A 15,296-nucleotide genomic window follows, 5' to 3' on the forward strand; every position below is an offset into this window, starting at 1 on the left:
CTTCCTAAGATAAACTCTTTTTCTCCTTCATATCACAGCCTGCAGTTATTATGTGTGTTTATTTGTTTACTCTTTCTTCTCCCCAATAGATTATACTCTGCACAAGGGCAGGGGTTATAGGTGTCTTATTTATCCTTACTTCTCCACATAGCACAAAGTCTGGTATACATTAGGCGCTCAATAAATATTTATTGAATGAAGAAAGGAATGGAAAGAATTGATGGTACTATGTACCCTAAGATAACTAAATCAGCCATCAGTAGTTAGAAAGGGACTACTTATAAGCCTGGTTATACCAGCTAGCTGGCTTTAAGAGTGTTTGGAATGTTTACCAGAATGATTGATCTTAGAACATCTGATACAAGACATTCTTCTTGCCAATAATCAGATAGCATCGGATGACCATTGTCTGTTGAGTTTGTCCCACACAGGAACTTGTAGAGTAGTTCTTCTAATTCATATTTCACCAATGAGCCCATAAAACTCAAGAGAAGTTGAATTATGGGTTTATTTTCTACTTAATTAATAAATATAATGAAAAATACATTTTCAATCAAGACTTTTTCATGAGCATATTATACAATTTGGGTGTGATATTGTAGCAGCTACATTTACAAACATTAGTAAACTGTTAGGCTTTTCTAGAATAATCCAGGTGTTTGTGGAAACTAGTTATATGGCCAACTTTTGCCTACTTTTTTTTCCCCAAATATGGATTACTGTCACTCCTGATGAGAGAACACATGAATCTATTTCTGATGGTGGCTGATTAAGGGCTTTGTCCTCCTACTCTGCAGAGACACGGAATACAAAGGGCTGCAGCTCTCCCTGGATCAGATCTCGGCCTCCAAACCAGCCTTCTCCTATGCCAGCAGCTCCACTCCCGCCATGACTGACAACAGAAAGGGGGTCAAGTCCCGGCTCTCCACCTCAAAGTCAAAATCCAGGACTTCCCCTTACCCTCAGGTAAGCGCATTGCTGTTTTGCAGTTTTCCTTTTTTGGTGACATGGTTTGATTTTTGAAGTTGAGGAAGTATTAAAACTGTTTGGAATTAATTATCTGGTTTCAATAAAGTTAAAAATTCTGTAAATCTGGAAGGTTTTCTAAAACTAACCTTTCTTCCTTCTCTTCCTGTAAAATAACTGTGCTAGTAAAAATTTAAATGATTTTGTGGTTTTCTGCATTTATACGAAGGTCATGAGAGTCTAGTTATTGTCAGAACCATAACTTCTTTGTGATTTCAAGGAGATTGACCCTAACATTTTCCCCCACGACAAGTAACCAGAAAGATGTAACTGGCATAACAAAATATGGAAAACAAGAGCTTGATGTAGAAAAAAAATGAATTTTAGGAGAGGAACTGAAGAAGAAGAAAATGAAGAGGTGGAGCCAAAGGATCCAGGATGCATTTTGCCATGAGATTTGAGCACAGATTGAATATTCATGAGGAGGAATGACATAGAGAGGGTCTTTTAGATGGCAGGAATGGTAGGAAAAGGAAATCTCTTCTCATCTTTGGAAGGCTGTGAGTTGGTGAGACCCAAAGGAGGTATTCCAGAAATATTTCAAGGTACTAATAGGAGTCCTGGTTCTTGGAAGAAAAAAAATTATTTTTCTAATCCATCACTGAGACATAGAAACTAGATTGTGTCAAGGTGTGAGCACAACTCTGCTGGCATGAAGGAAGTAGAAAAGGACTGGGCATTCTCCACGCCCGTTAACCTGTGGCTATCTCTCCTCCAACCTTGTGTTTTAAGAGCACATGTCAAACTTCCTGCAGTTCACTAGTGAACTCTAGAGATGATTCCTGGGCTAAAATAAAACCAAAATGGTTTCTGAGTCATTTATTCACCAATGTGGTCTTTATTATTTATACTTTTAATACATTTTAAAGTAAAAATAGCAATCAGTGGGTACAGAAACTATTATTTCCTTACTTGTCATAGCTATATTATTCTGTTGGTATCTACAGGTATATATTATTTGAAGAAATGTTGTTCCTTGCACAAATGATCACTAAGAAGCTACTATTTGCTAGATTATTTTAGTGGCTTGGTATATGAAAATGGGAATACCATGTCTCTGCCTCCAAGAGGCTCATGTCACATAGTTTGAAATCTTCCACAGAACACCAGATTTCTTTACTCTGACAAAAGGTAGTAGATTTGTGAAATCTAGATGTTTTTCAGTGTACAACTTCTGTTATGAGGATTGAGCACTTCACTTATAAAGTATGAAGTATATTTTAGTCAAAGTCACCGTGGAGAGGGAACTGCTTCTTTTACTGAACATCTAATGAGAAGCTTTTCTTATTACTGTCTTGTACCTTGGGAAGAGAGTTTTACTGTATCTTTTTACTACTTGGAAAGATGGATGATGCCTTTGGGTAGTTCTCTCCTTTAATATATAGAAGTGTTGGACACATAGATGAAAGGAGAATTTAAATTAGGAAATACTAAGTTAAGAAGAGTTTTGTCCATTGTTATATATAAATTAAGCCACAAAAAAATAAAAAATCCTCACTGGACCTCCAAAACCTCACCGGTTAGTCTGTGCTCTCTTTCATGCTCAGCTCTTAACATTTAAATTTTCGATTAGTTGATTCTAACAGTAGACTAAATGCTTAACTGCCATTGGACTACTCCTTGTGTGTGGCAGTGGGTGGGGAGGAGTTAATTTGAAAGTTATACATGTTCTGTAATTTAAAAGAAAAAGTAATACGGAAGAGTGGAAAGTAGAAAAAATTCTCTTTATTCTTCATTATCCCTCTCCAAAGTTGTTCTCCTTCTAGAAATGATCTATGATGTATAAAAATCATGCACATGTACACACTTATGTCCTTATGGGATTTCTCTTCAGGTTTGGGTATTCATTATTGTAGTTAATACTTATATAAAGTAGTACTTAGACAGGGGTCCTCAAACTTTTTAAACAGGGACCAGTTCACTGTCCCTCAGACTGTTGGAGAGTGCACACTGTGGGCCCAGGACAAATTGGCTGCTAAGCAGGACAGGCAGCGGTGGCAAAAACACCCGGAGGGCCAGATAAATGTGCTAGGTGGCCTGCATGTGGCCCGCAGGCTGTAGTTTGAGGATGTCTGCTAGAATTTTGGCCATATGTCTCATTTAAAATTGCAGTCATAAATTAAGCTTACTTAAAATTTACATTTATGGCTAGCAAAGAGTTTTCTTTAATTGAGTTTACGATAGCTAATCATGGTGCTAGGTTAAGCATTGACTGAGTTCCTACTACGTGAGCCGCTTATAAGTAGCTATCAGAAATAGAATGTTCTCTCTTGCTTTTGAGGAACCACTGGTATAGACAGACAAGTGAACAGACATTTGCAGCAAATTGTCACCAGCTGAGTGTCCCCTGGGGGCACATTTGAAATGTATGACATCCAGGACAAACTTGTCATTGTTTCTATTGGAAGATGACAACTTATAAATCCTCCATCTTAGATTCTCAATTCTCAAAAACTTTAAAGAAAAATAAAATAACTTCTCAAAAATCTTTAGTCCAAATTATTCTTATATTATTAAGGAATCATTAACTTTTACTTTACATACATCATTGCTATTATGTGTTTTTGACTCAGCAGATGCTAGCTGAATACCTGCATTGGAAAGATACTACTCTGGCCATTGTGATGGTTGGGGATTAACAGTTGGATAAAAATGCTAGAATGTAAAGAAGTGGACACTGCAGTGTCCACATGTACACACATAAGTGTGTACATGTGCATGATTTTTATACATCATAGATCATTTCTAGAAGGAAGAACAACTTTGGAGAGGGATAATGAAGAATAAAGAGAATTTTTTCTACTTTCCACTCTTCCGTATTACTTTTTCTTTTAAATTACAGAACATGTATAACTTTCAAATTAACTCCTCCCCACCCACTGCCACACACAAGGAGTAGTCCAATGGCAGTTAAGCATTTAGTCTACTGTTAGAATCAACTAATCGAAAATTTAAATGTTAAGAGCTGAGCATGAAAGAGAGCACAGACTAACCGGTGAGGTTTTGGAGGTCCAGTGAGGATTTTTTATTTTTTTGTGGCTTAATTTATATATAACAATGGAGTACAATTTAAGTTTTACAGTACAATTGAAATGATAAATTATATACTAGAATGAATGGTGTATACAAAGGGCTTTGCGAGCAGTGTCAGTGACGTGAACTCTGGCTGGGCTCATGAGGAAGGTACTGTGGGTGTCTTGGCTTTGGGGATAGGAGTTGGGTTTATAGGCAAAAGGGAAGGGAAAGAGGACTTCGGGAAGACTAAGGTCATTATGAGGAAATGCAGGAAGAAATTATTAGTGTGATTGGGCCTAGAGTTGACTGGGGAAGGGTTGGTATCTCTGAACGAACACTTGGAGAGAGTGATATGTTTAGAAATATAGATTGGTGCCAAATCTGTAGGTTAGGCCAAGGAGTTTAGAGTTTGTTTTGTGGAAAACTAAAGGATTTGGATGGGAAATGAGAGGATTAATGTGATTGAAGCAAGGAAAACTATTTAGGAGACTACTTTTAATAGTTTGCTGTAATTCCATGAAGATGTAACCTAAAGTTCTCTGCTGAAGTAAAAGCACTGTAGGGGAAGAATGGATAAATTTTTTTTTTTAAATCCTTGGCTGATTGTATCTTTTCTTGTTATAGATATATTTTAATCATTATAGATTTATTTTGAAATTATACTTTTGAAACTTACTTTTAGTAGTTAATGGCCTACTTGTATTAAATTCCCCTTTATGTTTAAAATCCTTTTTTTTGTGACCAAATGATGAAATTGTTAAATATATTTCATTTTAAATACTTCTGCCCATTTTTCCAAAAGTAGTGACGGTCTTTTCTTTTTTATTATTTTCATATTTCCATATTTTTAGCATCAAAATCTCATCAGGTTTTTCAAGAGGTATTTTCCTGGGCAAATTTCATCTTATAGGGTAACATCTTGTGCTTATTAATTATGTAAGTGGTGATTTGATGATTCTATCAATATTATTTATTAAGTCTTCTGCTCTATTATATATTATGCATATCTAGAAATTTCTAACAGATATCTGTCAAATGGCAGACAGAAACACTGCTTTTTAGAATTATTTAAGCATCCTTATATGAACATTTGAATTTGCTACTACCACCCAGTTTGTATGTAGTAGTAGATGAACCTTCAGGTCCCTTTCTGGTATAAGATGCCCTTAGGAATGATTTTAGACTTGATTATATTATGGCCACTTAATGAATGACTCAATCACCTTTGTACCTTTATGTATTACTCGGGACAGGAGAGGTCAAAATAGAATTGTTTTCAATGGTTTTGGAAAAATTGTTGTAAGAAATATCATAATATTTCCAAAAATTCTACACATAGCTACTGTGCTGCTATAACAGCAGCAATCTTACTATTATGATATTGTATATTTATAGTTTATACTCACAAAAATAACATTGCATTTTTTATAGTTCTATTGAATTAGAAATATTGAGTTTATAGAGTTTATTTTTCAGATCTTATCTATTGGAAATTGCTACAATATTTTCTACCTATTTTTATGAAACTAATCATAGGTACTCTAATACTAGATGGAAATTATCTTGCCATGGTTTAGTCATGTCAATCATGAATAAATTGCCTCCTGATTCCAGAGTTTCCTTTTAAACTTCTCACTTTGGCATGTTTATAGTTACATTTATTACAGACGGTGTGTGCCATCTTGTTTTATTGCATCATCCTGCCCTCCTCTTGCCTTTTCCCTAGTCAGTAATAACCAATACACTATATAATTCCGTAATAACAGTGCATGCATAAGACTGTGTATGCTTCTGAAATCTGAAAGTATTTAATCACTTGCTGCAGATACACTGTAACACTTGCAGATTTTATTCCACATCTGTTACCTTAAATAATCCCACAGAACCCTCTTAATTTTCATTGCCAGCAATCTGGCTTTCTTTAGGTTTAGGTAGAAACTCTCCTTCTGCAAAGGTTTTTTTGGTCTCAAAAATACACCAGTGACTACTATGTTAAAAGCCTGACTTTTTAAGTCACAGAGAAAAGAAGGATTAATAATTTCTCAAGCATAGTTACCCTTTATACATAGTACTTTTATCCCTGTCACTATAAGTATCCCTTCATTTTATGTTTTATAACATTTTATGTTTTTTATGTAAGGTGAAAACATGTAATCCTTGAACAGTAATAACAAAAAAAATTAATGCATTTTGTAAAAAAAAAAAAAAATAGCAGTTATCTTCCCAGAAAGTCTTATACTCTACAGGCTTATTTCTATCTCCTGGTCTTGTATGAATTTGAGATTAGTCTCCCTTTCCTATGCAAATATCAGGAGATTATTAAAGTGGACCTTTATAGTCTTTTTAGATTGTCTTCATAAATGAATCTCGGAGTGTTATTGTAGAAAACATTTTGCTCAGTAAGGTGAGACCTCTGTGCTTTGAGTTTGTGCTTTAGTTTTTACTAATTTTTGCATTTAGTCAAATACCTGTGATATACAATAGAATGCTAAAGGTTAGTCCTTAAGGAAAGAAATCTTGTCTGGGGTCTAGTTGGGGTGGCAAAACCAACATTTTATAAAGGAATTATGAGATGTGGTCCATCATGGGGCCTCAAGGCCACAGCTTCTGCCTTTTCATTTCCTTGGCAAATGGAGTGGGGAGAGGCAGGCGGTGGTGTCCAGAGGCTGTTGGCTTCAGCCTATCCAACCCTGATCACTAGTGGATTTTCTCCATGATTGCTTTACAGAATCATATCTTGGTCACACACTTCCCCATTAATCAACTTCCTTATGCCCCTGGTTTTACCCTTCACTACCCTGCTTCTTTATCCTCACTCAGCACGAGTCTCAGGAGGAACCAGGGCATTTTATTTGAAGTAGGTTAATGAAGTCTCTTATAAAGGACACACAAACTTGCTGAGTGAATATTCAGGAAAAAGGAGCACAGAGAAAGGTGTCATTTTAGAAGACATGATGGGTACAAGGGTGAAGAGATGGAAGAAAAGTAACAACAGGGATAGGCAAATGGCTGTCTAGTTTACCTCAGCCATTATAGAAAACTTCTTCAACCTTCGCCTTGCTTTGGAGCACAACAGTATAAGATATGAGTAAAGGTAAAATAGATATTTTTGGCAGATAAACTAGGTATATAGAATTAGATATAGGATTATATATTTTTTGGTTAGTTTACTCCAGTGGGTAGCTATCTTAAGTACAATGTTTCATTGACGTTTACTATCTTATAACATTATAGTATACACTGATATATGGCACTTTAATGCATTCCTAATATTGTGAATTCAATGATGACAAATTGCACAAGAAATTAAATAGATGGCTAGATTTAGTCACATTAAATTTTTTTTTTTTGAGACAGAGTCTCACTCTGTTGCCCGGGGGGTAGAGTGCCATGGTGTCAGCCTAGCTCATAGCAACCTCAAACTCCTGGGCTCAAGCAATCCTACTGCCTCAGCCTCCCAAGTAGCTGGGACTACAGGCATGAGCCACCATGCCCGGCTAATTTTTTCTATATATTTTTTTTATTTGGCCAATTAATTTGTTTCTATCTTTAGTAGAGACGGGGTCTCGCTCTTGCTCAGGCTGGTTTTGAACTCCTGACCTTGAGTGATCCACCCACCTCGGCCTCTAGAGTGCTAGGATTACAGGCGTGAGCCACCATGCCTGGCCTGTCACATTAAATTTCTAAGAAGGCAGCAAGAGTTATTGAATAAGAAAAGACGAGTGAGAGGAAAAAATGAGAAAAAGTGGCATAAATGAGGAAGATGAAATGAAATTTAGCAACAATGAGAAGCTAAATAGAAGAAAATTTGGGAACAATAAAAGTAAAGTCCATGAGGACACCAGATTGCCCTGGCCACCCAGAAGTCCCTAGTAGACATTGAGTGAGTACACAAGCAAATGGATGGATGATCCCACCAAGGTGATGGAGGAGATGGAGAAAGAAGCAGGAAAGTAAGGAGATATGGTAAGTCCTGGGGATGCAGCTCTTTCCCAGAGGGCTTACAGACTTGGTGGGGGAGATAAAAATGTAGACAGATAATTTAAACACTGTAGTACTGTAATGTGTTAAAGGTGGCCATGGTGATATCATTGGAGGTATCTGTGGTGGTATTTGTATGTGTTGGGAGCTGACATGCCCTTCTAGCAGTGGTCTGGGGTAGGATTTGGGAGCAGACAGTTAGAGAACAAATGACCTCTAGGTTTAGATAGCTCACATGCCATGGGGAATTATCAGCAAGTTTGGATTTATCCCTGTCTGCAAGGTTTGAAGTGGGGCTATAAGGTGACAGTTAATAAACCCCTGGCCTAGTTTGGATGCCCATTCAAGGACCAGACTCATGTGCACTCTGAACTCTCAGCTGTGCTTCTCTATTCTCTTATCCATTTGCTCTTCTTCCCCCATTGTCCTGGGAGCTCCCTCACTCTGGATGATTCCAACAGCATCTTAATTTTATTAATTCCCATTTTGGGAAATTTTTCTCTCCAGTCTGCCTTTCTTCCCAGATCGACCTTAAAAAACCACTGATCACGCCAGTGCTTGGAATCCTGCCACAGCCCTCACTCTACATCATTTATAATTGGGCCCTACTCAACCTTCCCAGCATTCTCTCTTGTTGGTCTTCTCTCCCTTGACCTTGTGATCTAGCTGTACCAGTCTACTCACTATTTGCTGAATGTCTTGTCCTTTTCTTCCTCCATGTTTGTGTATTTATTTTTGTCTGCATTACCCTTAGTTTTCAAAATTGTGCCTATTTTCTAAGGTCCAGATCGAATGCCACCTTTTTCATGAAACATTACTGAATTATATTTTTCCTTTGGACTCCTGTTTAGAACAATCTGCCTTCGACTGCCTTCTATATATGTCATATCTCCTCTCTTAGACTGTAATCTCTTTGAAAGTAATGACCATGTCTTTTTCATACCAAACTCCCTCACCACCACCCCTAACATCTAGCATGGTATCTACATATTTGCTCACTAAATGTTAATGGAATGAATAAATGAATAAGTTTAAAAAGTATATGAAAGCTTTGTTAGATGTCTGTAGAGATATAAAAACCTTAATAGAGAGGGAACATTCTGCCACTAAGGAATTTATAACCTATGTAAAGAGGCAAAATATATGCCTGCAGAACAAGCTATGGATGGTCTGACAAATGCCAAATCCTATAGGATAAATAAAACACCAAAGTGCTGAAGAGGAATTAGATGCAGTGGAATCTATGAGTTCTTTTAAGAGTGAAACTTTGAGCAAGCACTCTCTCTCACATTGAAGGGGTGGAGAACCATTCACTTCCTGTGTGGAGCTGGGCTTTCTAATCTTCCTGTCCCCATTGTCATGTCCAGTGCAAAATGGAGAAATATGATAGCTGATATTTGCTCTGTGTGTGTGTTTTCACTACAAAATAAGTGCATTGACATTTGAGTGACTCTTGTCTTCCATCTTGGTCACTCATCTTTGGTATGGGCTCAGCCCTAACTCCAAGGCTAAGTTCCCATGATGAATAGACCCTTTCTAGATAACTCTCTTACTCTTCTTTTATTAATAATAATCTATATTCATTTGTTGTCCTTTACCTGTAGTAGTGCTGTGCATTGTGAGAGATAAATTTCCTCTGTAAGAAAGGGAACATCTCTCAAAATATTGTTTTCTGTTTGTTTTGTTTGATTTTTTGATCTTCTGGACGCAAAAGACCTTACGTGGGTCATGTTCCTTCATAATGTTTCTTGACCCTTAGCCCCTCCCCACTATTTTTGTCCACTTCCACACTTTCTGGAATAGGACATCACATTTAGATAACCTCATCTGCCTCTTTATTGTTCTTTTGGTCTCTGATCATTCCTGCCAGACTAAGTTTCCTGAAATATTGTTTCATTGTGCCTTACTGTCCTTGCTTGAAAACCTACAGAAGCCCTTTATTGGTTCAGTATGACATCCAATCTCCACAATCTGGCCCAGGCTACACCTCTGCCTCTGCCTGCCACATTCTGCCCACACTGGCTCCCTCCATGTCAGTTCTCCACTATAGCTGGAGTCTGTTTACTCTGCCTGAGGATACTTTGTTTTTCAAATTCTACCCACCCATCAAAGCTCAGCTGCAAGTCCACCTCTCATCCCCAAAGATTCCTGGGCATAAGGCATAATTCATATTAAACATGTTACGATTCCATAATGTAGCATAGTTTAGACATAGGAAAGAGTTACTGTCAAAAAAGAAATTGGCAGTGGGTTAAGCAACTGTGCTAAATCAGATGGGAAGCCCCTGCTTCTGGCAATGCTGAAATTTGCAATTCTGCTCCCCAGCTGAAGAGAAGAGAAGTGGAATGGCTGAATCACCATCAGAATGTATCTAGGGAAGTTGATTTAACAAATTAGATAGTAAAATTAAAGAAGGCAATGCCTTTTTAACAGTTTATGGTGGGATTTGGCCTACTCATAATGGGAACTTTCTATAGTTAAGAAAGTTGGATTTAGATATCTTTATCTAAGAAACATAGATTTCTTTAATTCTTTTTTTCATGGATTTATAGGAAACCCCTTTAGGGTGTTATAGTACATTGAATTGCTTTGTTTTCCTGGAAAGTCAAGGTTCTGATATAAGCAGAATACACCTTTTCCTCAAGCTCATGCAGAATATACTCCAAGATAGATCATATGTTAGGCCATAAATCAAGTCTTAAATTCAAGAATGTTGGAATTATATCAAGTATCTTTTCTAACCACATGGTATGAAACTAGAAATCAATAACAGGAGAAAAATTGAAAAATGCACCAATACATGGAAATTAAACAACACACTCCTGAGCAACCAATTGGTTAAAGGAGAAATCAAAAAGGAATTAAAAAAATATCTTGAGATGAATAAAAGTGGAAACACAACATATGAAAACTTATGGGATACAGCAAAAGCAGTTCTAAGAGAACAGTTTATAGATATAAACACTGACATTAAGAAAAATAAATATCTTAAATAATCTAACTTTACACCTAAAGGTGAAGAACAAATGATGCCCAAGGTTAGCAGAAGGAAGGAAATAATAAAGAATAGAGCAAACATAAAAGGAATAGAGAATAGAAAACATCAATAAAACTAATAGTATGGTTTTTGAAAAGATCAACATAATTGATAAACCTTTAGGTAGATTAACCAAAGAAAAAATAGGGAGAACATAAACAAAATTATGGATGACATAGGAAATATTATAACTGATACCACAAAAATACAAGGGATCACAAGAGACCACTATGAATAATTATATGCTAGAAAATTGGATAACTTAGAAGAGAGGGATAAATTTCCAGAACATACAGCCTATCGAGACCAAATCATTAAGAAATAGAAAACCTTAACAGACCAATAATGAGTAAGGAGATTGAATTAGTAATCAAAAACCTCCCAACAAAGAAAATCCCAGGGTCAGATGATTTTACTGGTAAATTCTACCAAACACTTGAAGAATTAATGCAAGTCTTTCTCAAATTCTTCCAAAATATTGAAGAGGAGGGAATATTGCCAAACCCATTTTACAAAGCTAGCATTATGCTGATATCAAAGCCAGATGAGGACACTACCAGAAAAGAAAATTACAGGTCAGTATCCCCAATAAGCATAGATGTGGAAACTCTCAACAAAATACTAGCAAAAAAATTTGAACAGTCCATTAAAAAGATCATAGACCACAATCAAGTGGGATTTATCCCTGGGATGCAAAGATGGTTCAACATATACAAATCAGTAAATGTAATACATCACATTAGCAGAATGAAGGATAGAAACCGTGATCATTTCAATAGATGCAGAAAAAGAATTTGGCAAAATTCAACATACTTTCATGATAAAAACTCTCAACAAATGAATATGGAATGTAACTTAACATAATAAAGACCATATACGACAAGCCCACAGCTAACATACTAAATGATGAAAAGCTGAAAACTTTTCCTTTAAGATCAGAAACAAGAAAAGACAGGAATAGAAAAAACAATCTTCATATTTGTATAGAACCACAAAAGATCCCAAAGTGCCAAAGCAATTTTTGAGAAAGAACAACAAAGCTGGAGGCATGACACTTCCTGATTTCATACTATATTACAAAGCCATAATAATCAAAATAAACTAGTCTGAGCATGAGAACAGACACATACATCAGTGGAACAGAAGAGAGAGCCCAGAAATAAACATACACATATATGGCCAACTAATATTTGACAAGGGCACCAAGAATATACAATGGGGAAAGGTTAGTCTCTTTAATAAATGGTGCTGGGAAAAGTGGATACCCACATGCAAAAGTGTGAAACTGGACCCCTATCTTATACCACTCACAAAATTACTTTGAAATGGATTAAAGACTTAAATATAAGACCTGAAACCATAAATATGTCTAAAAGAAAGCATGGAGAAAAAGCTTCTTGACATTGGTGTTGACTATGGTTTTTTGGAAATGACACCAAAAGTACAGGCAACAAAAGTAAAAATAAATAAGTGCATCAAACTAAAAAACTTCAAACTAAAAAACTTCTGCAAAGCAAAGGAAACAATACAATGAAAAGCAACTTTTGGAATGGGAGAAAATATTTGCAAACCATATATGTGATAAAGGTTTAATATCCAAAACATATAAGGAACTCATACAATTCAATTCAATAGCAATAAAAAGAAAGAAAAAAAGAGAGAAAAATTCAATTATAAATGAGCCTTTACATATACAAAAATTAATTCAAAATGAGTAAAGACTTAAATGTGAGGCATGAAACCATAAAAATTCTAGAAGAAAACATAGGAAAAACTTTTCTAGACATAGGCTTAGGCAAAGAATTTATGACTAAGACCCCAAAGGCAAATACAGTAGCAATAAAAATAAATAAATGAGACTTAATTAAATTAAAAAGTTTCTTCACAGCAAAGGAAATAATAGAGTAAATAGATAACCTACAGAATTGGAGAAAATATTCACAAACTATACATCAGACAAAGGATTAATTTCAAGAATCTACAAAGAACTAAACCAAAACAGCAAGAGAAAAACAAACAACCCATCAAAAAAAGGGCAAAGGACATGAACAGAATTTTTTCAAAAGAAGATAGATAAATGGCCAAGAGACATGAAAAAATGTTCAATATCACTAAGCATCAGGAAAATTCAAATTAAAACAACAATGAGATACCACCTTACTCCTGTCAGAATGGCTTTTATTAAAAAGTCAAAAAACAACAGATACTGGCATAGATGCAGAATGAAAGGAAACCATATACACTATTGGTGGGATTGCAAATTAGTAGAACCTATATGGAAAACAGTATGGATATTCCTCAAAGAACTAAAAGTAGACCTACCATTTGATCTAGCAATCCCACTACTGGGTATCTATCCAAAGTAAAAGAAATCACCACATGTTCTCAGTAATAAGTGAAAGCTAAACAATGGGTATACATGGGCACAAAAAATGCAAAAGACATTGGAAACTAAGAAGGGAAGTGAGTGAATGTTAAAAAAGTGCACAACAAACACTGTCCTGGATGCAGGCACACTGAAAGCCCTGATTCCAGCATTATAGAGTGTATCCATGTAACAAAAACGTTTGTACTACCTTAATGTTTTGAAATTAAAAAAAAATGGGACCAGGCGCGGTGGCTCACACCTGTAATCCTAGCACTCTGGGAATCTGATGTGGGTGGGTTGTTTGAGCTCAGGAGGTCTCGCTCTTGCGAGACCCTATCTCTACTAAAAAAATAGAAAGAAATTAGCTGGACAATTAAAAAAATATATATATATATATTAGCCAGGCATGGTGGCACATGCCTGTAGTCCCAGCTACTTGGGAGGCTGAGGCAGGAAGATTGCTTGAGCCCAGGAGTTTGAGGTCACTGTGAGCTAGGCTGACACCACGGCATTCTAGCCCAAGCAACAGAGTGAGACTCTGTCTCAGAAAAAATTAAGTAAAAAACCCCAAAAAACCAAAAACAAAAAACAAAACGGGCAAAGAACCTGAATAGACATTTTCTTAAAGAAGACATATAAATGATCAGGTATGTGAAAAGGTGTTCAACATCACTTATCATCAGAGATATGCAAACCAAAGTCACAATGAGATATCACCTCACACCTGTTAGGATAGCTATTAAAAAATGACAAGAGACAACAAGTGTTAGTGAAGATGTGGAGAAAAAGGAATCCTTGTGCACTGTTAGTGGAATGTAAATTGGTACAGCCATTATGGAAACTAGTATGGAAGTTCTTCCAAAAATTAAAAATAAAACTATGATATGATCCAGCAATCCCACTTCTGGATATATACTGCAAGGAAATAAAATCAGTGTGTTGAAGAAATACCTTCTGTACTCCCATGTTCATTGTAGCAGTATTCACAACAGCAAAGATATAGAAACAACCTAAGTATCCATTGATGGATGAATAGATAAAGAAGATGGCATATATATATGTATGTATGTGTGTGTGTGTATATATATATATATATATATACATATGAATATTATTCAGCCATAAAAGAAGATGCCATTTGCAACAACATGGATAAACCCGGAGGGTATTATGCTAAATAAGTCAGACAAAGAAAGACAAATACTGTATAATTTCACTTATGTGGAATTTAAAAATGTCAAACTCATAGGAACAGAGTAGAATGGCTGTTGCTCAGGGATTGGGGTGGGGAAATGGGGAGATTTTGGCCAAAGGGTATAAACTTTCACTTATAAGATGGATAAGTTCTGGGGATCTAATGTAGAGCACGGTGACTATAGTTGATAATAGTCTATTGTAAACTTGAAGTTTTCTAAGAGTAATCTTAAATTTTCACACCACACACACACAAAGGTAACTGTGAGGTGATGGATGTGTTAACACATTTGATTGTGGTAATCATTTCACAGTGTATATGTATGTCAAATCATCATGTTGTATACCTTAAATATATGCAATTTTATTTGTGAATTACATTTCAGTAAAGCTGGGAAAATGTTCTGATGTGCATTGTTTAGTATGTAGTTTAATACATAGTTTATTCTATTTTAGTTTTCCTCATTTTTGTGGTTGGCTTAGAATAAGAAAATGTAGACCCATCCTTCTCTTTATAGTTACCAGTTTGAAATTGATTAACTTGCTGAAGGGCCTTTGAGGTTCAATTTATTTTCACAAAATTATAAATCTGATAGACCTCCTCTTCCAGCAGGCAGAAGGCTGATAAAATGTCTGCCAATCTGTTGGCCCCGTTCTAGGACAATGCCATGAGCA

At 36.0% G+C, this 15,296-nt stretch overlaps 1 protein-coding gene across 1 annotated transcript in view; it reads left to right on the plus strand.

Annotated features, from left to right (window-relative positions):
- Positions 1 to 15,296, plus strand: part of SIM1 (SIM bHLH transcription factor 1) — a 73,335-nt gene that overhangs the window by 34,665 nt on the left and 23,374 nt on the right. Inside the window, exon 10 of the mRNA XM_012738815.2 lies at positions 798 to 966. Within this exon, the coding sequence (XP_012594269.2) occupies positions 798 to 966 (169 nt within the window). The remainder of the gene's footprint in view (positions 1 to 797; positions 967 to 15,296) is intronic.

Source organism: Microcebus murinus, chromosome 5 (assembly GCF_040939455.1).
Source record: "Microcebus murinus isolate Inina chromosome 5, M.murinus_Inina_mat1.0, whole genome shotgun sequence".
In the NCBI taxonomy this organism is placed as follows: Eukaryota; Metazoa; Chordata; class Mammalia; order Primates; family Cheirogaleidae; genus Microcebus; species Microcebus murinus.